At 41.6% G+C, this 26,275-nt stretch overlaps 1 protein-coding gene across 1 annotated transcript; it reads left to right on the top strand.

Annotated features, from left to right (window-relative positions):
* The first annotated feature begins 23,684 nt into the window (after positions 1-23,684).
* Positions 23,685-25,182, top strand: LOC142166033 (uncharacterized). Its single transcript, XM_075224439.1, has 2 exons — positions 23,685-24,413; positions 25,114-25,182. Exons 1-2 carry the CDS (start codon positions 23,685-23,687, stop codon positions 25,180-25,182), a joined length of 798 nt encoding a protein of 265 aa, XP_075080540.1.
* The last annotated feature ends 1,093 nt before the right edge of the window (positions 25,183-26,275 follow it).

Genomic DNA, 26,275 nt, shown 5'->3' with positions numbered 1-26,275 from the left:
ACCTTCACCATGAAAGCCGGCAGCATGAACGCCGGTGGCCTTCACCTTAACACCATAGGACCATCTCACCCCCCTAAACATGGACCTGTTGACCGTTTAGTTCGAATCATCCTCCAGGTCCTCAAATCTTCATTTGAAGATTCGAGCAAAACTCGATCTACGCCGATCTGCCCTAGATTCATACCAGACAATCCCCGGACCCCCCTCGTGACCAAACCATGCTTGGTTTGGTCCGAATCTAACCATGGATGCTCAAGTTCCAAATCTACCTTCCACAAAACCTAAAAACCCCAAGCCCGGTTCGTGCCTGTTAAGCCAAGAGGTTAGGGTCTAATGGACCTTAATCGAAGTGTTTCTCATCTGAGAAACCCTTCGATTAAAGTCCGTTCAACCTTAAAAAGGGTCTGTTCAAACACAAGCTGATTTTCTGTTCCTTCTTTCAAAGTTTTTAAGGTAAGTTTGTTTTCTCTTTGTTATTCAGTACGTGTGTGGTTTAGAGGTCTGTGCATATTTTGTGTAATTTGTCTCTGAATTTCTTTTGTTAACTGTCAATTGCCCCCTTTGCCCGGACTCCTGTATTCAGTCAAGTCTTTCTTCATAATGTGTGTGTGTAAACTGTATGTTCAATTGAATTCGTAATTGGTCATTCAATTAGCTCCCAAGGTCATTTCTGTATTAACATTGCAATCTGAACCCCTTGTGTGATACTATTTAAATGTCTGATTTTGGCTACGATTGTACATGTTATGATTAATATAGTCGAGTCGACATGTGTCGTCAATTAGTTTTAACTGCCTGAACAATAACAAATCGATTTGCTTCTGGACACATTTGCTTGAATCAATAAGGAACTGAGTTTGTTCACTTATAGTTGTTATTTTGAATCAGAAATGTAAAAGGATTGTTTTGTTTAATTACAGCTCTGAATTGGAGGACATGTGCACTTGTGCACAGCATGTGCACTTATGCACCACATGTGCATTGCGCACAACCTGTGTCCTGCATAAAGGCTTTTATTAAGTTTAAAGTAATTTGACAGCACATGCTGTCAGATTACATTCTGCTGCCCATATTCTGCTTTAAGTTTCAGAAATAATAAACCTTACTCAAAAGTAAGTTTGCCAGGGAATGTCATGGGGTTTGTTTTTATTTAAATGGTAAGTGGAAACTGAAAAGAAAGATAGCACATGGGAGGGGTGTTCTGATTGTCTAACAGGCTGTTAAAGGGCTGATTTTAGGTTAATAAAAGGGAACTGCCATCAGTTTAAAAAGGGGACAGATTTTGGATATATAGACACACACAGACAGACAGAGGGGGGAGATAGAAAACTTAGGTTGAACATTGAGAGTTGAGTTCTGAAAACAGAAAACTGGAAAAGATATCTTTTGATAACTCAAGTATAATTTCAAAAACTGAAGATTGACATTGGATTTTGAAAGGAGATAGGGAGAGGGATATCATAAAAATCAGAAACTGCTTTCTTCTTGCTGTTTGTTTGATTCTTAGTTTGTTCAAATTGTTCAAATCAGTTCTGTCTTCTTTCAAGTATCGGCTAAGTCTATTGTTTGGATTTGTATTGTTTGTTTCTCCTGGAATTGAGTTGTCTGGATCCCTGATTCCATACTACTGGGAATTTGCTTCATTCTGCCATTTCTCCATCGGCTCTAGTTGCCTCTTGCACTGGGATTTTGTTCTATTTGTACCTGCTGTTACTGCTGCTGTTTGGTATTGCTTCTATTGCTCTACTGATCCCTTGCTTCTTCTGTTGTATCCAACATCCAGGTACATACTAAGACTTTCCATCTGATGTAACAATGAAGGCATGAAAAATAAAAGATATTGAAGAAGTTTAAGTATATGTTGTAATACTCCTAGAATAAGTAATGGGTTTTGTATAATTGATTAGTTTACAATGCAATAGCATGAAAGGATATGTTAACTAACGCCTGATTGAATTCTAGTCCTCTGTTTTTTTTTTGTGGTTGTTTGTTAATACAGGGTATGTATACCCCAACCTTATGAAATGTTTTTTTTTTCTGTTTTATTTTTCCTTTTACCAGGTCCCGTTAGGCAGTACATAGGGTCACTTTCGAATCCCATTAGTAACAATGTCTAGTAGCTGATTCCTCTGATCTAGTCTAATTAAGTTTAGTTAAACTCAGCTCAAGAAATGTTAAGAATAAGCGTAGCATTTCGTCAATTTCATATGCATTTTTATCAGAGTAAAAGTATGTTCCATGAGATACAATGTTCTTCGCCTCGTAATTAGATAATCAATAAAAGGATAGGATTAGCTAAACATGCCATTTAATCAGCATACATTGTTCTTTCTTTCATTTTAGGGACAAACATAATAGAAATGTAGTCACTTTAGGATATCCCTTCTAAAATAGAGACGAGCCTCGCCAAATAAAAATGTAATTGCGAGGCCCTCAATAACTAACCATAATAAACATTTAGAATTCAGGACAGGCTGTTTAGTGAATCTCATGGCCTTATCCAAAAAATAATAACGCGTTAGACTCTTTAGGCGCGGCTTAATTAAATTATATTCTTAAATTCGGGTGCACATTGATGTGACCCAAATCCAAATCTCAACGGAGTCAAAATGTGTTGACGATCACGGGTGCATTGATTGTGACGTGGTTCGAGATGCATTTTCACGACGTTGCAATTCTATAAAAAAAATAAATGACAATAATAAAAGCGGTTTAAACTTAATAAAAGCACATAAGTCATAACATGTATTTAAATCAAATATTTAGCCATTATAACAATTTAAGCGACCGTGCTAGAACCACGGGATTCGAGGGTGCCTAACACCTTCCCTCGGGTTAACAGAATTCCTTACTTAGAATTTCTGGTTCGCAGACTTCATTTGGAAAAGTCGAAAATTTCCTCGATTTGGGATTCAAGATAAACCGGTGACTTGCGACACCAAAAGCCAAACCTTTCCCAAGTGGCGACTCTGAATTAAATAAATAATCCCATTTCGAATATTGTCACTTAAATTGGAAAAACTCCCCTCGCGCATTTAACCCTTCGGGGCCGGGCGCGCAAAAAGGAGGTGTGACAGCTCTGGCGACTCTGCTGGGGACGGTTTAACCCAGAACCACTGGTTCAGGGTTCAAGAATTCGAGCTTAGAATAATTGTTATATTTGGCTTTATTATCTGATCTTTATTACATGTTTTTGCATAACGTGCTAAATTTTGTCTTTTACCGCTTTGATATTATCTGAACTGTATATAAACTGTGCCGAAACCTTTCTCTTCTTACCTCCGGGGAGAAGCTCGCTGGTCGAGACTCCCTATTCTGTTAGTGTCAATACCTGAAATAAGAAAGAGGTCGGACAAGTTACAAAGCCGGACGATCTCGCGGGTCCCCGGTACGTAGCCCTCTCCTCGACTCGAGTTATCCGCCCGGGTACACAGTCTAGAACAAATACCCAGGGTATAAACCTAGTATAACGAAACTTCATGCCGGATCCCTAGTAGGAACGTTTATTTGCATCACGTTGCATTTGACTTAGGGGGCTCAACACAGGGGTTGGGTCCGTCTAGGACAGGCAACCTGAAGTGAAAAGACCACTCTGCTGCATCCTATTTGTTTTGCGCATCTATTTGCTTCGATTCCGCATGCTGACCGGTTTCTAAAAAAGGGGGAAAATAGCAGTGTGGGGAGATAATTACTTATTTTGGAAAAATAAAATCAATGCCCAAGTAGTGTCAAAACCTCACCGGAGTTTTCCTAAAAATAAAAAATTCTTCTAGTTTGATTTATTAAAAAAAAAACATATAAAAAAATTTCTTTTTTTATCACTTTCAAAATAAAAAAAAGGGTATTTATTTAAAAGCAAAAGAAAAAAAAACGAAAATTCATAATTCAAAAAAAATGCTATTTCTTTCATAGTACCTCCTTTCTAAATTCAGACTAATAGTCTAAATATTTCCTTAAAAAAAAATAAATATAAAAAAATATATATATATATATAATAAATATTTTCTTTAGTCTTTACCTCTTTTCAAAAAAAATAATAATAATAATAAAAAATATTCTTGCTTTCTGGGTTTAATTGATTCCCTCTATTCATGATGGGCCGAACTACGCCGGTTTGATTCTCACCGGATGTGAGATACGTAGGCAACCCTCGTCGGGTTCAACCCCATTTTTGCTAAAATAGCCAAAATCAATAAATAAATAAAAAAAAAAGAAAAAGAAAAGGATGTGTCAAATATTAAAAGAGTCATAAATAAGTCAGGTGATGCTGTTTTGTCATAAATAGCCAAATGTTCCCGAAAAGGGAAGCCGGAAGGCTGACTTTGCATAAACAGCCACCTTTGGGTCTTGTTTAACATTTTTGTCCAGTTGACCCACACAGCCTTAAAATCTTCGTCCCCAAAGTGTTTAAAGGCCGTGTTCAAAACTTGATCCCTTTGTAAAAAAATTTTGAGTTAAGTCATTTTTGTTAAAATCACCTTAATAAATGTGCGGGATGAGCACGATGCAAAATGAACATTTTTCAATAATGACCAAAATCCCTGTCAAGTTACGGCTATGGTGGAATGATCTAGGTGCTGAAAGACAAAATGAGGTCAAGAAATATCTGAAAGGTCTCGTGGGTTTGTTGGAAATCCAGCCTCGGGGAGATATCATAAGAGCTTTGGTTACCTACTGGGACCTGGCGCACAATGTTTTCCATTTCTCTGATTTTGAACTCACCCCGACTTTGGAAGAAATGGTCGGGTACATCGCGAATGCTGAACTTCCGTTGAGGCAAAAATACTTGGTCGCCCCAAGAGTTGTCACGGTACATCGGTTCCTAGATTCATTGAAGATACCCAGAACAGTCCACAACCCGGATCTGGCAGCCGGATTTTGTACTCCATGCTTCATATATGATAGGTACGGTCATGAGGGGGGATTCAATAATCCAATCAACAAACTGTGCAGCAAAGGTGTTCGTCAGAAGTGGGACAAGCACAGACGGGTAGCGTTCATAATGATGTTCCTGGGCCTTCTGGTATTTCCAAGGAAAGACGGAAACATTGATTTGAAGATATCCGGGTTCGTCAGCACTTTACTCACGCAAAGTGACAGTACTCTCGCGCCTATGGTGGTATCTGACATCTTTCGAGCTCTTACAGCTTGTAAAGCTGGGGAAAATTTCTTCGAAGGTTGTAACTTGCTCCTACAGATATGGATGACCGAGCACCTCTGCCATCATTCCGAGATTTTGAGCCATGGTTCCCCAGAAAAGACTTTCATAGAAGAATCTTACACGAGAACCAAAGGGATCAGTTTGCCCAAAGGAGTCCTGGCATGGACCTCGTTCTTTCAAGCTCTTACTGCCAGCCAAATACAATGGACGCTAGGATGGTTGCCTGTTGATGAGATCCTATATATGTCGGCAGCTAAAACTTATTTCTTACTGATGGGGCTTAAGAGCATTCAACCTTACGCACCCTGCCGAGTTTTGAGACAGTTCGGAAGATGCCAGACAGTACCTCATAAGGAAGATCTTAGCACTCAAGCAGTTGAGATAAGTCCTAACGAACAATTCCGAGAAGCGAAGATTCGCCAAATCTGGAGTGAGTGTCAATATTTGAAATCAGATACTTGCGTGCGGGATCGAGCCAAAGGAGAGACGGCGCCAGGTTACCTTGCATGGTATAGAAGGGAATTTGAGCATGAAAGGCCGGCTAAGAGACCCCACATCCGGAATTTCACCGAATCATCGCAAAGGCAGTGGGATTGGTTAGCAAAGGAAAGAGGCTATTGCGCCGAAATCAGCAGGTTAAAGCAACAAGTGGAAGGCTTGAAATATGAGCACAACGTGCAAGTTGCTACCAATCTGGGAGAGCGGAACAGGTTAATTCAGGAAAACGAAATGCTCAGAGCCCAGATCAAACAGATACGGGTGGATGCGGATAAACAGCCAAGGCGTCGATCAGACGAGAAGATGATAAAAAGGCTAAAAGGCAAAGTCAGGGAATGGCAAGAGGATTTAGAGAAATCTAAAAACATCATAGCAGAGCTCAGGGCACAATGGGATACAAGAGCAGATAAGCATCGCCGACACTTGAATCAATTGGAAGGCGATCACGAGAAAACTGTTGCTAAAATAAAGAGAGAGATGGCTACACTTGAGATCAAAGCAGCTAATCAGGCCCAGGATTTCCAAATTGAGAGCAGATACTGGTACGATTCGTTGGCCCAGATGAAGTTAGAAGTACGAAAACTAAAACATCAGCATATACAGGATGCTCAGGTGTTCAAGATATGTAGCGATCAGATAAAACACCTACTCATAGAGAAGAAGCAAACCAGAGATAGGATCAAGGCCATTGCACATGCCATCACCCGACGATGCCTACGATGTGAGAACATGACCAGTGTTACCGTCCTCTCGGCAGTAATGAGCTATGTCAAGCAGACCATGCATGAGCTGGAGCAACTTGAGAAGGATCTCACACCTAGGACCGCGGCGAGGCCGAACGATGCCCCGCGGACACAAATTGTCAAAACCATAATGTACTCATAAGTCGAGTCTGTATCTTAGCATCTGTTGCTTGATTTTCCCATCAGTTTGTTTAGTCTAGGATGAGTCTAGGTTTTTAAAGTTTGCTCTTTCTTTTGCAAAATGTAGTTTTGTAATAGACTGTTTCGACAATAAAAGGTGTGTTTCTTTCATTTGTGTTTCGAACTACGTAATGATCTGATTCACGTAGGCATCGTGATACGTAGGCAATCCTCATCGGATCCGGTCGCATTTTTACCGCAAAATAAAAACATAAAAGAAAAAAAAAGAAAATAATAAGAAAAGGGAAGCCTAAAAAAGGAATGCCGGAATGACGCATGCTTTCGTCGCAACCATGTAGAATTCACTTAACTGTATAGGTGCATCATGCTCAACGTGAGGTTGCCTATCTGTTATCTTGTTTCAAATTAACCGTGCGTTTGTCGTTGAGTACTCCAGGGTTTTTGAAAAGACGGTTGGTTTGGTGAAAGTCTGGCCTCGCACTCATACTTCACGAGGTCAAGAAGAAGTGTTCAACTACCTGTTGTTAGGACCAGAAGCAGTACTCACACTTACTTCACCAGGTCAAAAGGAAGTGTGGAAATGTCTTCAGAAATTCCATTGCAAACAATCCCTATTTCCGAGGAGAGCTCGATCTCAGCCGTCCTCACACCTGAATCCGCAACTGCGGAGGAAAATAGAATCCTACGGCTCCGCATGTTGGAAATGCTGGACGACTGGAATAATGGGAAAGAGCCGCCAAGTGTCGTCCCCGGGTTCCCTGAATTATTCTCCAGGTCAAGTGGGACTTCTAATGTCCCCATAAATTATCCTGCTACCCCATTCGGGTACCCAGCCACCTCAGCCTTCTCTGCTGGATCGCCTTCTGAGCCTCATCCCCGAATGTCAGCCACCGATGCAAGCATGAACATCTTTACTGCATCACCTTGCCCGATTACGGCACAGCCTGCCACGTACAAGCCAAGCTTTGACTCATCCTCTTTTACATTCCAAGCACCATCGTTCTCAATGGAACCAACTATGTTCGCTACCAGCACTAATCCTCTACCGCCTCAGTACGAGCTTGCACCCGGGCAGGATCAGAACCCCAGAATTGCAGAACAAAATGAGATTGCCAAGAGAATGAGAAGCCTTGAACAAAGTTTGAAGAATATGCAAGGATTGAGCGGACAGAAGAGCGTCTCTTACGCCGACCTATGCATGTTCCCTCACGTGCACCTGCCAGCGGGTTTCAAGACCCCAAAGTTCGAGAAATACGATGGGCACGGTGACCCCATTGCACATCTTAAGAAATACTGCAACCAATTGCGGGAGCCGGCGGAAAAGAAGAACTGCTAATGGCATATTTTGGGGAAAGTCTAGTAGGGATAGCCTCGGAATGGTATATGGACCAGGAAATGTCCCGATGGTAGATATGGGATGATCTCGCCAGAGATTTTGTGAAACAATTCCAGTATAACATCGACATTGCGCCAGACCGAAATTCTCTGTCGAATTTGAAGAAGAAACCGTCAGAAAGCTTCAGAGAATATGCTATTAAGTGGCGTGAACAGGCGTCAAGAGTGAAGCCTCCCATGGATGAAGTGGAAATGGTCACTACCTTTCTCCAGGCTCAAGAGTCTGACTATTTCCAAAACATGATGTCAGCCATGGGTAAGCCATTCGCGGAAGCGATCAAGATTGGAGAGATGGTGGAAAATGGTCTGAAAACAGGTAGGATTCTGAGTCAAGCAGCCATAAGGGCGACCTCCCAGGCCGTCCAAAGCGGGTCCGGAGGAATGACAAGAGGGAAGAAGAAAGAAGAAACGACTATGGCAGCCTCGGAAGCAAGGGAGTATCGTCATCCCAGGCCCCATTTTCCGGAAAGAACCCCACAACACTACTACCCCCACTCAAATTTGGCATATGCTCATCAACCTTATATGGTCATGAATGCCCAGCCGAATGTAACTAACAATCCATTACCTGCTCACAATAATGGGCCGCTGATCGGAATGATTTGTAAAGACAAAGAGTTCGACCCTGTTCTGAAAGCCATAATTGCCATTGTCGACACGGGGAAGAGGCCCGAAACAGACCAGAAACCAGAAAAGGGGGAGGAGGCCAAAGCTATAAAGAAAGAGCCTGAAAAGAAGGTGGAGAAGAAAGTGGTACCGGTAAAGGATGGAGTTCTTTACATACCACGAGGTCGAGCTGAGAAGACGCAGAACTTCGGAATCAAAAAGACAAAACCTATGTACGTGCCGAAAGGGGCCTATGTGGTCCGGGGGACGATTCAACCACCTCGGCTGAATGAGCCAGTGGTTATCGGACGCGTGCCACAAAAGCCAATGACCAACCCGTCCACAGTGCCGTGGAATTATCAAAAGACTTTGGTAATGTACAAAGGTAAAGAGGTCATGTGAGAACTTCCAGAAAATACTTTCATTGAAAGGTATTCAAATACCCAAGAACTGAACAACGCCACACAAAGGTGCTTCCCGCCAAAGAAGCCCGTAAGTGTTGAAAAAGCGGAAGTGTTCTTCCAACAAATGAAAATGCCGGATTACGAAGTGATAGATCAACTACGCAAGTACCCCGAGCAAGTGTCCATGCTGTCATTGTTAATGAGGTCGACCGAGCATCAAAAGATCTTACTAAAGACCCTGAATGAAGCATATGTGCCAGTTGAAACCTCGGTAGAACAATTAGAGCGGATGACAGAAAGATTCTTCGCCGTCAACCAAATCTCTTTCAGCAAGAACGATCTACCCCCGGAAGGAGCGGCACACAACAAGGCTTTGCATCTAACAGTTAAATGCGAAGACTATTATGTCAAGCGGGTAATGTTGGATGGGGGCTCAGGCGTTGACATTTGCCCGCTCTCCACGCTACAAAGAATGGAAATTGGGACCGGAAGAATCCGACCCAACAATGTCTGCGTAAGGGCTTTCGACGGCATCAAGAGAGATACCATGGGAGAAATAGACCTGTTGTTGGTCATAGGACCAGTCGAATTTCGAGTAACCTTCTAGGTGCTCGACATGGATACATCCTACAATTTTCTCCTTGCAGACCTTGAATCCATGCGGCAGGAGTCGTGCCTTCCACTCTTCACCAGATGGTGAAGTTCGAGTACGAAGACCGAGAGATCGTGGTCCATGGGGAAGATGAGCATGCTATTTATCGGGACCCATCCATCCCATATCTGGAACCGAGAGAAGGGAGCGAACATACGGTCTATCAAGCTTTTGAGATTGTACTGGCAGAGCAGCACGAAGAGGGAATACCCTGCCCCCAGCCTTTCTTGTCTAACGCCTCGGTTATGGTGGCCAAAGAGATGATCCGGCACGGATTTAGGCCAGGAAAGGGGCTTGGACGAACCCTTCAGGGAATAACAGAACCCATTACCTTGCCAGTCACCAAGAAACCTTTTGGACTAGGTTTCAAACCTACTCCAGCAGACGAAGAGTGGGCAAAGAAAAGGAAAAATGAGGGTTGGAAGTTACCTCGACCACTGCCGGATTTATATGCAACTTTCATCAGGCCAACGTACGCCGAAGAAGAAGATGATGAGGTCTTCACAACTGAGGAAATCGAGGAGATATGTGGGGCGATGAGAGAGATGCTCTACGAGATCCACATGGTTCAACCAGGTGAAGGCACAAGCACTGCTGAGATGATGTACGTGGGGCTGAACGCCAAACTTCAAAACTGGGAGGCCACGCCATTCCCGACTAGACGGAAGTCCGGGTAGACCTGTCCTGCCACCTTTCCTGTGTAACAAGTTATCTCCAGGACATAACTTGAACGTTTTCTTCCTTTCCATTGTTGTTTTGAATTCCTAAGTTGTAAACATTGTTGTCTTCCAACTTTCCAAAGAAAATAAAAAAAAATCATCATTGCTTTCCCATTCTTTCTTTTGTTCTGATTTTTGTCATTTTTCCTTTTATCTTTCTTTTCAGTTATAATAATGCGGCTTTAAATATGACATGCTTGCGGACTTCACGCCCAGATCACAACGAGCTATTTAACTGCGAATTAATGAACCTAGAACCAGAATATGATGCGGAAGAAGCTTTTAGGGAAATAAACCGAGAGTTGGAATATTTTGAGAATAAACCTAAGCTAAATCTGAATGACACCGAACCGGTTAATTTAGGAACTCCTGAAGAAATCCGGGAGACCAAAATAAGCATTCACACGGACAAGAAAACGCGAGAGGCGATAATTCAACTTCTTTTTGAATTTAAAGACGTGTTTGCTTGGTCATATGATGACATGCCGGGTCTAGGTGTTGATCTAGTGGTTCATAAATTGCCGATTCATCCCGATTGTCCTCCAGTTTAACAAAAGCAACGAAAGTTCAAAACTGAGGTCAGCGACAAGATTAAAGAGGAGATCACTAAACAACTGAAAACGGGAGTGATTCGGGTAGTCCAATATACAACATGGTTGGCGAATGTGGTTCCGATACCGAAAAAGGAGGGGAAGACTCGGGTATGCGTAGATTACCGAGATTTGAATAGAGCAAGTCCCAAAGATAATTTCCCACTGCCCAACATCCACATCCTCGTTGATAATTGTGCCAAACACGAGATATAGTCTTTCGTAGATTGTTACGCTGGGTATCATCAGGTATTGATGGATGAAGAGGATGCCGAGAAAACTGCCTTCACCACGCCTTGGGGCACCTACTATTATCGGGTCATGCCATTTGGTTTGAAGAATGCTGGGGCTACTTACATGAGGGCCATGACTGCCATTTTTCATGACATGATGCATCAGGAAATAGAGGTGTACGTGGACGACGTGATAGTCAAGTCCAGGACGCAGGATAATCACATCCAAGACTTGAGGAAATTCTTCGAGAGACTAAGGAAGTATGACTTGAAGCTAAACCCAGCCAAGTGTGCTTTCGGAGTTCCGTCGGGCAAACTTTTGGGCTTCATCGTAAGCAGGAGAGGTATCGAGCTAGATCCAACTAAGATAAAATCCATCAGAGATCTGCCTCCCCCGAGAACAAAGAAAGACGTGATGAGTCTGTTGGGCAGGTTGAACTACATCAGTCGGTTTATTGCCCAGCTGACAAGTACGTGTGAGCCCATATTCAAGCTGTTAAGGAAAGATGCAGCGATTAAATGGACAACTGAGTGTGAAGAAGCCTTTGATAAAGTCAAAGAATACCTTTCGAATCCCCCAGTCTTGGTCCCTCCAGAACCAGGGAGGCCACTTTTCTTGTATCTGACAGTCTTGGAGAACTCTTTCGGTTGCGTCCTCGGGCAACACGACATAACCGGAAAGAAAGAGCAAGCAATCTACTACTTGAGCAAGAAATTCACCGGCTACGAGGCCAAATACACACTGTTGGAAAGGACATGTTGCGCTCTCACGTGGGTTGCTCAAAAGCTGAGACATTATCTCCAAGCCCACACTACGTTCCTCATAAGCAGGTTGGATCCTTTAAAGTATATATTTCAGAAACCGATGCCTACTGGAAGACTGGCCAAGTGGCAAATCTTGCTTACTGAATTCGACATAGTCTATGTCACTCGCACGGCAATGAAAGCCCAGGCGCTAGCAGATCATTTGGCCGAAAATCCGGTTGATGAGGAATACCAGCCATTGAGTACCTACTTTCCAGATGAAGAGGTAAATACTGTAGAAGTAGTCTCAGAGGATGCTCATGTTTGGAAGATGTTCTTTGATGGGGCCGTGAATGCCAAAGGTGTAGGGATTGGGGCAATTTTGATCTCGCCTTCTGGTCAGCATTATCCCGCCACAGCTAGACTTCGTTTCTTTTGCACGAATAATACGGCTGAGTATGAAGCCTGCATCATGGGCATGCATATGGCAATCGATCAGGATGTCGAAGACTTACTGATTATGGGAGATTCTGACTTGATTATCCGGCAAGCCCAAGGCGAATGGGAAACTCGGGATGTCAAACTTATCCCTTACCGACAGCATGTGGAGGACCTCGGCAAGTGCTTTATATCAATAGAGTTCAGGTATATCCCGAGGTGTCACAATGAACTGGCAGACGCACTCGCTACTCTGGCTTTAATTCTACCCTACCCGGGCAACGCCCACATCGATCCTTTGGAAATCCAAATTAGGGAAAGACACGGTTACTGCAATGTAATCGAGGCGGGATCAAATACGCAGCCTTGGTACCATGACATCAAGAGGTTCTTGAAAACGCAAGAATACCCCGAGCATGCTACTGGAGATCAAAAGAGGACCGTTAGGCGACATGCAAGTGGTTTCTTTCTGAGCGGTGAATTGTTGTACAAGAGAACCCCGAACCTCAACCTATTAAGATGTGTCGACGCCGAGGAGGCGAGGAAGATCATGCACGAAGTACATGCAGGTGTGTGTGGACCTCACATGAACGGGTATGTCTTAGCGAAGAAAATCCTTCGAGCAGGTTATTACTGGATAACCATGGAAAAGGATTGTTTTAGCTTCGTTCGGAAGTTTCATCAGTGTCAGGTGCACGGTGATCTGATTCATGCTCCTCCCACAGAACTGCATCCCATGTCTGCGCCTTGGCCATTTGTCGCCTGGGGCATGGACGTCATTGGACCAATCGAACCAAAGGCTTCGAATGGACACAGGTTTATACTGGTTGCCATAGACTACTTCACAAAATGGGTAGAGACTGTCACTCTCAAGTCGGTCACTAAAAAAGCTGTAGTGGATTTTGTACACTCAAATCTTATCTGTCGTTTCGGTATTCCTGCGACTATCATTACAGATAATGCAGAAAACTTGAACAGTCACTTGATGGGAGATGTATGCGAGCAATTCAAAATAATGCATAGGAATTCTACTCCTTATCGGCCGAAGGCCAATGGCGCTGTAGAAGCGGCGAACAAAAACATCAAGAAGATTTTGAGGAAAACGATCCAAAATTCCCGACAGTGGCATGAGTAGTTACCATTTGCATTATTGGGGTATCGCACTATGGTACGCACGTCAGTAGGAGCAACTCCTTATCTTTTGGTTTATGGGACCGAGGCTGTGATACCAGCGGAAGTAGAAATCCCTTCGCTTCGAACCATTGTTGAAGCAGAAATCGAGGACAGCGAATGGGTTAAGACTCGATTGGAGCAGTTGACTTTGATTGATGAGAAACGAATGGCCGCGGTTTGTCACGGACAGTTGTACCAACGAAGAATGGCCCGTGCTTACAACAAGAAAGTCAGACCTAGGAACTTCGAAGTAGGTCAACTGGTACTGAGGCGCATTCTGCCCCATCACCAGGAAGCAAAAGGGAAATTTGCTCCAAACTGGAAGGGCCCATACATCATCAGGAAGATATTGCCAAGAGGAGCATTGTACCTAGGTGACATTGAAGGAAATGATCCCGAAACAGCAGTGAATGTGGACGCAGTAAAAAGATACTATGTCTGAGTGACGCCCCAGCGATCCCGACACATTTGAAATGCTGAAAGTTTTATTCCCACTATCAACTCTCTCTATAAGCCTTTGAGCCTGTTACAAAAAAAAAAAGCAAAACAAAACAAAAACAAACAAAACAAAACATTGATTGAGGCCTGAACTATGTTTGACTTGATTCCGAAAGGATACGTCGGCAGCCTCTCCCTGAGGTTCAGTCACACCAACAATAAAATCCCATTCACCCTGAAATTGAAACCGGGGCACGTCGAGCAGTTTAGAAGTTAGTATCATCTACCTCTCTTTACCAAGCACAAGCCTTCAAATCAATTACCAAAGAGAGTGGGAAACCAATAAGCGTCACAAATGGAGACCGGCACACTCTGAATTGAGAGAGATGAAATGAGAGAGTCTCGTCGGTGAAAACCTTCGGGCACCGCGAGGCGACGGGAGTAGAGAGACCAAAATGAGAGAGCTTGTTTAGCAAAAACTCACAAAGAGTGCTATCAAGCGATGACAGGAAGAGAAATGAGAGAGGTCAGCCAGCGAAAACCCGCAAAGGGCGCTGTTGGCCGAAAGAATGACTCCACCCAAGGAGGTTTCGGCAAAGTTCCGCCAGGTTTGGAATCACAGATCCGTTCTGGTTCAGGGAAACGCAAGCTCATGGAAAGTCAGGCGTCCAGTCCAAAGAGCATGTCATGTCATTTAAAGCCAGCATTATCTTCCTCAGATAAGTTTTTCTCGTCCCGAAAGGGGCACTCTTTATCTGAAATCCGTTTTATCTTTTCTTTGTTTTTCATCGAATCTCTTTCATGTTTAAGCCCAAGTTCTAGATGTACCGGAAAGGATAGTTGGCAGGTTCGTTTTCACGAATTTCCGTTTCATGAAGGAAAACACCCCGTTTCATTGGTACGTCTGTCCAAACTTGATGAATCACGATGTTTGATGGCGTTCGAAGTAAAAAGGAAAAAGAGAAATTTTCCCCAGCAAGTCCGCCTTCGGACGAATCCCCACAGAGTCTCCCCTTGTACAATCCCCCACAGAGTCTCCCCGATATATATAAAAAAAATCTCCTTTGGAATTTCCCCAGCACATCCCCAGCGAGTCTCTTTGTAAAAATTCCCCAACAAGATTACCCCAACAAATCCTAGAAAGACCGCTTCGAAACAAATCCCCAGCATGCCCTATTGTACAAAAATCCACACAAAGAATCCACTTTGTAAATATTCCCCCACAGGGTTTCCTTTTGTACAAATCCCCACAAAATACCTCCAATAAAATCCCCGTTGAGAACCTCCAAGCAAAACGGGACAAAATGAGAGAAAAGAAAAAGAGCCTTACGAGGCAAATCATCACGGAATCTAGAAATACAAGCCTAAGCAGTCTAAAGGGTTTCGACATTTGAATCAAATCAATGGCGGGACTTCGCAACAGAAATGAAGACGCAACAAAGCAACCGGGAACGATCATGGTCACCGAACCGACCGTCATTTCCGAACTAACAATTGTTCTTTGTCTGAAAAGTTGAAACAGGGATAATCCAAGACAATCGTGCAAGAAGCAGGTGTCACCCGAAGAAGAATGTACATGGGTACAAGAAAATTTTGGCAATAAGGAATTCACTCGAAAGGTAAGTTCCACGAAACTCCCTTTTATCTTTTACTAAAACAAGAAAATTCAAAAAAAAAAAAGAGGTCAGTTGTTGTTCTCGAATTTTGTCCCCAGCCATCAGCATTAGGGTTTTAAACCCTAAACTGAATTTTTCCTTTAGTCAGCATTAGGGTTTTAAACCCTAAACTGAACTTTTTTCCTTTCAGCCAACATTAGGGTTTTAAACCCTAAACTGAGCTTTTCCATGCAATCAGCATTAGGGTTTTAAACCCTAAACTGAATTTTTCCTTTAGTCAGCATTAGGGTTTTAAACCCTAAACTGAACTTTTTTCCATTCAGCCAACATTAGGGTTTTAAACCCTAAACTGAGCTTTTCCATGCAATCAGCATTAGGGTTTTAAACCCTAAACTGAATTTTTCCTTTAGTCAGCATTAGGGTTTTAAACCCTAAACTGAACTTTTTTACATTCAGCCAGCATTAGGGTTTTAAACCCTAAACTGAGCTTTTCCATGCAATCAACATTAGGGTTTTAAACCCTAAACTGAATTTTTCCTTTAGTCAGCATTAGGGTTTTAAACCCTAAACTGAACCTTTTTCCATTCAGCCAACATTAGGGTTTTAAACCCTAAACTGAGCTTTTCCATGCAGTCAGCATTAGGGTTTTAAACCCTAAACTAAATTTTTCCTTTCAGTCAGCATTAGGGTTTTAAACCCTGAACTGAACTTTTTCCTTTGATCAGCATCAGGGTTTTAAACACTGAACTGAACTTTTTTCTTTAACCAGCCTTAGGGTTTTAAACCCTAAACTGAATTTTTCCTTTCAGTCAGCATTAGTGTTTTAAACCCTGAACTGAACTTTTTCCTTTGATCAGCATCAGGGTTTTAAACCCTGAACTGAACTTTTTCCTTTAATCAGCCGTAGGGTTTTAAACCCTAAGCTGAATTTTTCCTTTCAGTCAGTATTAGGGTTTTAAACCCTGAACTGAACTTTTTCCTTTGATCAGAATCAGAGTTTTAAACCCTGAACTGAACTTTTTCCTTTAACCAGCCTTAGGGTTTTAAAACCTAAGCTGAACTTTTCCTTTCAGTCAGCATTAGGGTTTTAAACCCTAAACTGAACTTTTTCCTTTAATCAGCATTAGGGTTTTAAACCCTAAACTGAACTTTTTCCTTTAATCAGCATTAGGGTTTTAAACCCTAAACTGAATTTTTCCTTTAGTCAGCATTAGGGTTTTAAACCCTAAACTGAATTTTTCCTTTGATCAGCATTAGGGTTTTGAACCCTAAACTGAACTTTCCCCCCAGTTGGTCAGTATTAGAGTTTCAACTCTGAAACCGAACTTCTCCCCAGCTAGTCGGTTTAGGGCCTCAACCCTGAACTGAGCATGCATATCCTTTTTCATCAATTTTATGAACTTCCTGGCGAATAATTCACGGAATTTTCCTAGTGAAACTGGGGCAGAAAATTTCGTTCGTTTGTTTTTTTTCTCATGCAGGTCTAACCTCGAGCCACACGGATCGAAATGACCCACGAGATGAGTCTCTGCTCAGAATCAAAGAAGAAAAAGACAAAAAAAAGAAGATGTCCCGAGATACCGGAGAAAATGGAAGGCGGATCATTCCAAGATTTGATTAAGGTCCAGAACTCTGCCAGTCACGTCTCACTGAGTATCCCAGAGGTTAAATAAGCACCTACAACTCGCAAGTATCAAGATTCGGATCGAAGTCTCCAAGCAAAATCAGCTAAGACCCATGATCAAGTCGCAAAAAAATCATAGATAGGGATCTTGTAACTAGCAGTTGACATGCATATAAGTATTTAGTTCAGTTTCAATTTTTCTTTGGTTGTAATAAGGCGGTCAGTAAAGCAGGTGACAACAGCAACAGCAGTAACAGCAAGCATCGCAGTCCCATGGTAGTCCCAGCTACCAAAACTTCCCGAACTACATTGACCTGATTCCTGTTTAGCCCAGGATATGTAGGAAACCTTTGGAGCAAAGGTTCGGTCAAATCTTTCAAAAATGCTTCACACGGAGTAGTCCATAGGCAAAAATCGCTCATATCCGCTCACTTTATCTTTGCACGAAAACCCTTCGTATTTCCGAACAAAGAGGGGCAGCTGTGAGCACGTGATTTTTGTCTTACGCGACAATCTCTCCAAAAGAAATAAAAAATAATAACAAATGGTCCTGCTGTACAATTTTTGGATTTTATGTGACACTTTGTTAATTGTTTATGATGTTTGCCCATTGCTATTCTATTAAAATAAAATACAAAAAATGTGTGTGTCAAGCATAATTTGAACCGTAATTCGGTTGTTAAATAGAAAATCATAAAATACGCATTTTTATCCTGATTTGTTGTTTTGTTTAATCTTACCTACTTTTGACATTTTTTATATGTGTGTGATAAAAACATTAAACGTTAATTAATGGTTTTAATTTTATTTAATTAGGTTGTGTGTTTTTAGAAAATTAGAAATAAAGAAAAAAGGCTAAAATTTGTTGAAGTTGGGCTGATCCCCATTTCAAATTTAGGGCCCAAATGAGCAGCCCAAGTTACCAGTCCGAACAGCCCACCCCCAGGCCATAAAACGACGTAGTTTGACACCAAAACTACGTCGTTTCAATACTAATCCATCTCAACCATTCAAACCAAACTGATCTAACGGCCAAGATCCCACACCCCGTACCCACTAATAGACCCGACCCGTCTCACCCGGACCGACCCAACCCCTTTTAGTCTAAAACGACACCGTTCCCCTTTAACTGAAGGATCCTGGCCCTCCATATCGCCTCATCCAATGGTTGAAATCCGTTCATCCATTCCATATATAAGTTCCCACTCGTACCCTGCCCTCCCTATCCAATACCCCAGCCTTCATCGTCTTCACAAGAACCCCAAACCCTAGAGCCGCCTCTGTACACCTTCACCATGAAAGCCGGCGGCATGAACGCCGGTGGCCTTCACCTTAACACCATAGGACCATCTCACCCCCCTAAACATGGACCTGTTGACCGTTTAGTTCGAATCATCCTCCAGGTCCTCGAATCTTCATTTGAAGATTCGAGCAAAACTCGATCTACGCCGATCTGCCCTAGATTCATACCAGACAATCCCCGGACCCCCCTCGTGACCAAACCATGCTTGGTTTGGTCCGAATCTAACCATGGAAGCTCAAGTTCCAAATCTACCTTCCACAAAACCTAAAAACCCCAAGCCCGATCCGTGCCTATTAAGCCAAGAGGTTAGGGTCTAATGGACCTTAATCAAAGTGTTTCTCATCTGAGAAACCCTTCAATTAAAGTCCGTTCAACCTTAAAAAGGGTCTGTTCAAACACAAGCTGATTTTCTGTTCCTTCTTTCAAAGTTTTTAAGGTAAGTTTGTTTTCTCTTTGTTATTCAGTACGTGTGTGGTTTAGAGGTCTATGCATATTTTGTGTAATTTGTCTCTGAATTTCTTTTGTCAACTGTCAATTGCCCCCTTTGCCCGGACTCCTGTATTCAGTCAAGTCTTTCTTCATAATGTGTGTGTGTAAATTGTATGTTCAATTGAATTGGTAATTGGTCATTCAATTAGCTCCCAAGGTCATTTCTGTATTAACATTGCAATCTGAACCCCTTGTGTGATACTATTTAAATGTCTGATTTTGGCTACGATTGTACATGTTATGATTAATATAGTCGAGTCGACATGTGTCGTCAATTAGTTTTAACTGCCTGAACAATAACAAATCGATTTGCTTCTGGACACATTTGCTTGAATCAATAAGGAACTGAGTTTGTTCACTTATAGTTGTTATTTTGAATCAGAAATGTAAAAGGATTGTTTTGTTTAATTACAGCTCTGAATTGGAGGACATGTGCACTTGTGCACAGCATGTGCACTTATGCACCACATGTGCATTGCGCACAACCTGTGTCCTGCATAAAGGCTTTTATTAAGTTTAAAGTAATTTGACAGCACATGCTGTCAGATTACATTCTGCTGCCCATATTCTGCTTTAAGTTTCAGAAATAATAAACCTTACTCAAAAGTAAGTTTGCCAGGGAATGTCATGGGGTTTGTTTTTATTTAAATGGTAAGTGGAAACTGAAAAGAAAGATAGCACATGGGAGGGGTGTTCTGATTGTCTAACAGGCTCTTAAAGGGCTGATTTTAGGTTAATAAAAGGGAACTGCCATCAGTTTAAAAAGGGGACAGATTTTGGATATATAGACACACACAGACAGATAGAGGGGGGAGATAGAAAACTTAGGTTGAACATTGAGAGTTGAGTTCTGAAAACAGAAAACTGGAAAAGATTTCTTTTGATAACTCAAGTATAATTTCAAAAACTGAAGATTGACATTGGATTTTGAAAGGAGATAGGGAGAGGGATATCATAAAAATAAGAAACTGCTTTCTTCTTGCTGTTTGTTTGATTCTTAGTTTGTTCAAACTGTTCAAATCAGTTCTGTCTTCTTTCAAGTATCGGCTAAGTCTATTGTTTGGATTTGTATTGTTTGTTTCTCCTGGAATTGAGTTGCCTGGATCCCTGATTCCATACTACTGGGAATTTGCTTCATTCTGCCATTTCTCCATCGGCTCTAGTTGCCTCTTGCACTGGGATTTTGTTCTATTTGTACCTGTTGTTGCTGCTGCTGTTTGGTATTGCTTCTATTGCTCTACTGACCCCTTGCTTCTTCTGTTGTATCCAACATCCAGGTACATACTAAGACTTTCCATCTGATGTAACAATGAAGGCATGAAAAATAAAAGATATTGAAGAAGTTTAAGTATATGTTGTAATACTCCTAGAATAAGTAATGGGTTTTGTATAATTGATTAGTTTACAACGCAATAGCATGAAAGGATATGTTAACTAACGCCTGATTGAATTCTAGTCCTCTGTTTTTTTTTTGTTTTGTGGTTGTTTGTTAATACATTGTATGTATACCCCAACCTTATGAAATGTTTTTTTTCTGTTTTATTTTTCCTTTTACCAGGTCCTGTTAGGCAGTACATAGGGTCACTTTCGAATCCCATTAGTAACAATGTCTAGTAGCTGATTCCTCTGATCTAGTCTAATTAAGTTTAGTTAAACTCAGCTCAAGAAATGTTAAGAATAAGCGTAGCATTTCGTCAATTTCATATGCATTTTTATCAGAGTAAAAGTATGTTCCATGAGATACAATGTTCTTCGCCTCGTAATTAGATAATCAATAAAAGGATAGGATTAGCTAAACATGCCATTTAATCAGCATACATTGTTCTTTCTTTCATTTTAGGGACAAACATAATAGAAATGTAGTCACTTTAGGATATCCCTTCTAAAATAGAGACGAGCCTCGCCAAATAAAAATGTAATTGCGAGGCCCTCAATAACTAACCATAATAAACATTTAGAATTCAGGACAGGCCGTTTAGTGAATCTCATGGCCTTCTCCAAAAAATAATAACGCGTTAGACTCTTTAGGCGCGGCTTAATTAAATTATATTCTTAAATTCGGGTGCACATTGATGTGACCCAAATCCAAATCTCAACGGAGTCAAAATGTGTTGACGATCACGGGTGCATTGAATGTGACGTGGTTCGAGATGCATTTTCACGACGTTGCAATTCTATAAAAAAATGACAATAATAAAAGCGGTTTAAACTTAATAAAAGCACATAAGTCATAACATGTATTTAAATCAGATATTCAACCATTATAACAATTTAAGCGACCGTGCTAGAACCACGGGATTCGAGGGTGCCTAACACCTTCCCTCGGGTCAACAGAATTCCTTACTTAGAATTTCTGGTTCGCAGACTTCATTTGGAAAAGTTGAAAATTTCCTCGATTTGGGATTCAAGATAAACCGGTGACTTGGGACACCAAAAGCCAAACCTTTCCCAAGTGGCGACTCTGAATTAAGTAAATAATCCCATTTCGAATATTGTCACTTAAATTGGAAAAACTCCCCTCGCGCATTTTACCCTTCGGGGCCGGGCGCGCAAAAAGGAGGTGTGACATATACGGATTACAGAGACAAGTATAAATGGGAGTATACATTGAAGGATCCCGTAGCTAACAGCGGGTTCGTTAGACCTGGTGCACCTTGTAATTACCGATTACTATTATAGCCCTCGCTAGTGGGAAGGTAGAACTAGCATACCGTTACCGATTTTCCTTGAGTAGGGACTACTGTTATATTTGACTTCTTGCAAAGAAGACCATAGTTATACCGATTACATGATCCGTTCATTGAAACCTCCAAAAATGTGAATACTTATATTATACAGTGGTTACCAAGCTTATTACTGAATTGTTAATTATATTATATTACAAGAAAAGCGTGATGAGACTGAAAATTATTTATTGTTTCTGAAAGGGCATTTTTATGTTATTTTCTGTCTGAGATACTAGCATGTTTTCTGACTTGTCCCCAAATAAAAACGGTTGTGATTAAGTTTTATTACTCACTGAGCTAGCGTCTCATTCCCCGCTAATTTTTTTACAGAGACAGCAGTTGACGCAAGCGAGGATTTCGTTAATTAGAGCGCACAGGTTGAGAATTCTTGGTGAGCCTCGCACTTGTTCGCGTGGGCGGAGATTTTTATCAATTGTTATGGTCTTTTCTTTGAATTCATAGAGTCGCTCCATAGTCATTCCTTTAGTGTCACGAGTATTATTTTGCTATTAGTCTTATGTCGAGTATCGTTCTTTATTATCAAAGTCGGAGATAAATTAGTATTTCTGGTTGTTAATGGGTTAATTAGTAATGGTGAAGACTATTTTGGTTAATTAATAAGTTGTCGATTGTTTGAATTGCTATTAGGGTGTTGCTGATTTGAGACAGGAAAAATTTTTGGGATGGTCCAAAAACAGGGAAAACTCTGTCCGATTTTCTGTAACATTATCGATGAGGCTTACTTGGGAGCACTTGCTCCTAAGCACCGGTCACAATTCTAAATTGGGTCGTGATAAAGTTGGTATCAGAGCTTAGGCTTTAAGTCCCGAGTCATGGAGCAATGTTTAGTAGAGTTTTGTTCATGGGTATGTAGGCGTCCATACTTATGATCTCGAGGCTACTGAACATTTAGGAATGTTTTCCCTTCTTTCATTCTTTGATCGTGCATTGAGATAACTTGAGATTGCCTTTGGAATATTTCTTTCACAGATGGCTAGGACACGCACATCCTTATCTGCTGGATGTGGTTCTACCCGGAGTGGCAGTCAAGTTGGGGTTCATCAAACTAGAAGACAAACTGCTCCCCAACCTCAAGTTGGGAACATGGGTCAAACTCAAGCTGTTATGCCAAATCAAGTGCAAGAGCAGGGAGTTCAGAATGCTCCACCAACAGTGCCAACTGTTGTACCTACTGTTGTTTTACCTGCAGATGCAGTGGCAAGGTTATTGAATGTGTTAGAGGCATTGGTGCCTACTCAGGGCGGAAGTTCAGCTCCTCAAGCTACTTTACAGACACAAGTACCTACACAGACTCAGCCTTTTGGGAATAAGGAAGTATCCCTACACGAGTTCCTGAAATTGAAATCACCAAAATTCACAGGTTTCGATAATTCAACAGATCCTCAAAGCTTCTTGGATGGGACACTCAAGGCATTACGTGCTCTTGGATGTTCTAGTGAGAGAGCCGTGGAGCTCGTAGCATACAAACTAGAGGATATGGCCAACTCACGGTATGAAACGGTATTTCTAGGAAGGCCAGCAGGAGCACCACGACTGATATGGGACAGTTCACTAAGTTGTTCAAGAATCATTTTCTTCCAGACAGTCTGATGTAACAATATGCTAGAGACTTTGAGAGATTGGTTCAGACTCCAGATATGGATGTGTCAACATATAACACTAAGTTCTGTAAGCTGGCTATATATGCTTCTCACTTAGTGCCTACCGAAGAAGCTCGAGTTCAGAGGTTTGTTGATGGATTGGTTGGTCGTCTATACACTGCAGTATCCCAACAGATGAAGACTTTATCCTACTCTGATGTAGTCGACCTTGCTAGAAAGATTGAAAACAAGGGATGTGAGGAGCGTGCAACTAGTGATTTACGTAAGAAGGACAATATAGGAGGGGCTTTCAGTGGTGGTTTTAGTGAAAATAGAAGAGCGGGATATCAGGGACAACACCAATAATAGGGTTCTCAGACAGGGACACACATGTCTTCACAGTCCACATACAGACCACCTTGCAGACAGGGTAATAGAGTCTTCCAGACTTGTGGTAGATCACATTTGGGCCAATGTCGTGTTCTAACTGGAGAGTGCTTTCGGTGTGGCCAGTTGGGACATCACTTGAGGGATTGCCCTCAGCCTCCGAGAAATTTCAACCAGGCTTCTATTCAGTCAGCTGCACCGACTCAGACTACTCGTAATACTTCAGGTGCTACAGGTACGGGAAATAAAGGTCGAGGTATTGGAGACCGTGATAATGTGAATCAAGGACAAGGCAATGTTGGAATAGGTCAGGCGAGAGTTTTTGCATTTACTAGACAGGATGCTCAGGCCTCGAATGTTGTGGTTACAAGTATTTTTTATGTCTGTTCATTTGATGCACTTGCGTTGATTGATCTGGGATCTACTCACTTCTATGTGTCCTCGTACTTTGCTTTGAGATTTAGTAGACAGCCCGAGCTATTGAATGATCCTTTTCTAGTTGCTACTCCTATTGGAGAGTCTCTATTAGCTGAATACTTGTATCGTGCTTGTCAGATTCGGGTCGAGGGTAGAGATACTCTAGCTGACCTTATTGTACTTGATATGATTAACTTTGACATGTTGATGGGAATGGATTGGTTATCTTCTTGCTATGCTATAGTCGATTGTCATGCAAAGATAGTTAAGTTTGAGATACCAAATGAACCCAGTTTTATTCTAAGAGGGAGTCAGGTTCCAAAGACTTGCAAAATTGTATCTTTTATGAAGGCTCAACGACTTCTGAAGAAAGGTTGCTTGGGTCTCTTAGCTATTGTAAATGACACAAGAAAGGAAACATTTAGTATAGAAAATGTACCGTAGTGAGAGAATTTCCTGAGGATTTACCAGGATTGCCTCCAGTACAAGAAATAGACTTTGGTATTGATTTGCTACCTAACACACAACCTATATCGATACCCCCATATTGAATGGCACCAGCAGAGTTGAGGGAGCTAAATCAACAGTTACAAGATTTATTAGATAAGAGTTTTATTAGACCTAGTGTATCACCATGGGGTGCACCAGTATTATTCGTAAAGAAGAAAGACGGATCCATAAGAATATGCATTGACTACAGGCAGTTGAACAAGATAACAATACGCAATAAATATCCTTTGCCTCGTATAGATGACATGTTTGATCAGTTACAAGGAGTTGTCCACTTTTCAAAGATTGAGCTCCGTTCTGGTTATCATCAACTTAGAATCAAAGATGAAGATATTTCTAAGACTGCTTTCAGAATTCGATACGGGCACTATGAGTTTCTTGTGATGCCTTTAGGACTGACAAATGCTCCAGCTACATTCATGGATTTAATTAATAGAGTGTTCAAGCCGTTTTTGGATAGCTTTGTAATAGTATTTATTGATGATATCCTGATATATTCTCGTAGCCAAGGAGAACACAAGAATCATCTCAGGACTGTGTTGCAGACATTGCGAGAACATCGGCTTTATGCTAAGTTCTCAAAGTGTGAATTCTGGATAGACTCGGTAGCATTTTTGGGGCATGTTATATCCAAAGATGGAATTATGGTAGATCCTAAGAAGACTAAAGCTGTGCAGAAATGGCCCAAACCTACTTCTCCTACAGAGCTTCGTAGCATTTTAGGCTTAGTAGACTATTACAAGCGTTTTGTGCAGGATTTCTCCAGAATAGCATCGCCGCTGACCAAGCTAACACAGAAAAATGCAAAGCTTCAGTGGACGGAGGAATATGAGCAAAGCTTTCAGAAACTCAAAACGTGTCTGACAACTGCACCAATATTAGCCTTACCATCAAGTCCTGGAGAATTTACAGTATTCTGTGACGCCTCGAGGGTGGGATTAGGATGCGTTCTCATACAAAGTGGTCGTGTTATAGCTTATGCTTCGAGACAATTGAAAAAGCACGAGCAAAACTATCCTATACATGATCTGGAGATGGCTGCATTGGTATTTGCTCTAAAAATTTGGAGGCATTATCTATACGGCAGAACTTGTAAGATTTATACTGACCATAAAAGTCTGAAATACATCTTTCAGCAGAGAGATCTAAATCTTCGGTAGCGTCGTTGGATGGAACTACTCAAAGACTATGATTATTCTATTTTGTATCATCCTGGAAAAGCCAATGTGGTGGATGATGCATTGAGTAGAAAATCTATGGGGATTTTGGCACATATAGCCCCTGCAAAGAGACTTTTAGCCAAAGATATTCAGAGACTAGAAGATACAGGTATCAGATTTAGTGTCGGAAATTCAGAGGCATTGTTGGCTTGTGCTCAGGCTAAGTTTTCATTAGTTGAGCGCATTAAGGCCACCCAATATGAGGATGAACGATTATGTAAATACAGAGATGAGGTCTTAGCTGGTAAAAGCAAGGATATGATTGTTGAAAGTGATGGTGTTCTTCGAATGGGTGACAGGCTATGTGTAGCAGACGTAGATGGGTTGAGACATGCTATTCTTAAAGAAGCTCACAACACTAAATACACTATACATCCTGGATCCACAAAAATGTACCATGACCTGAAGCAATTTTATTGGTGGGAAGGTATGAAGAAAGATGTTGCT

This window comes from Nicotiana tabacum, chromosome 11 (assembly GCF_000715075.1).
Source record: "Nicotiana tabacum cultivar K326 chromosome 11, ASM71507v2, whole genome shotgun sequence".
NCBI classification, from domain to species: domain Eukaryota; kingdom Viridiplantae; phylum Streptophyta; class Magnoliopsida; order Solanales; family Solanaceae; genus Nicotiana; species Nicotiana tabacum.
The sequence above is the reverse complement of the archived record's forward strand: the minus strand, read 5'-3'. Positions and strand labels throughout refer to the sequence as shown.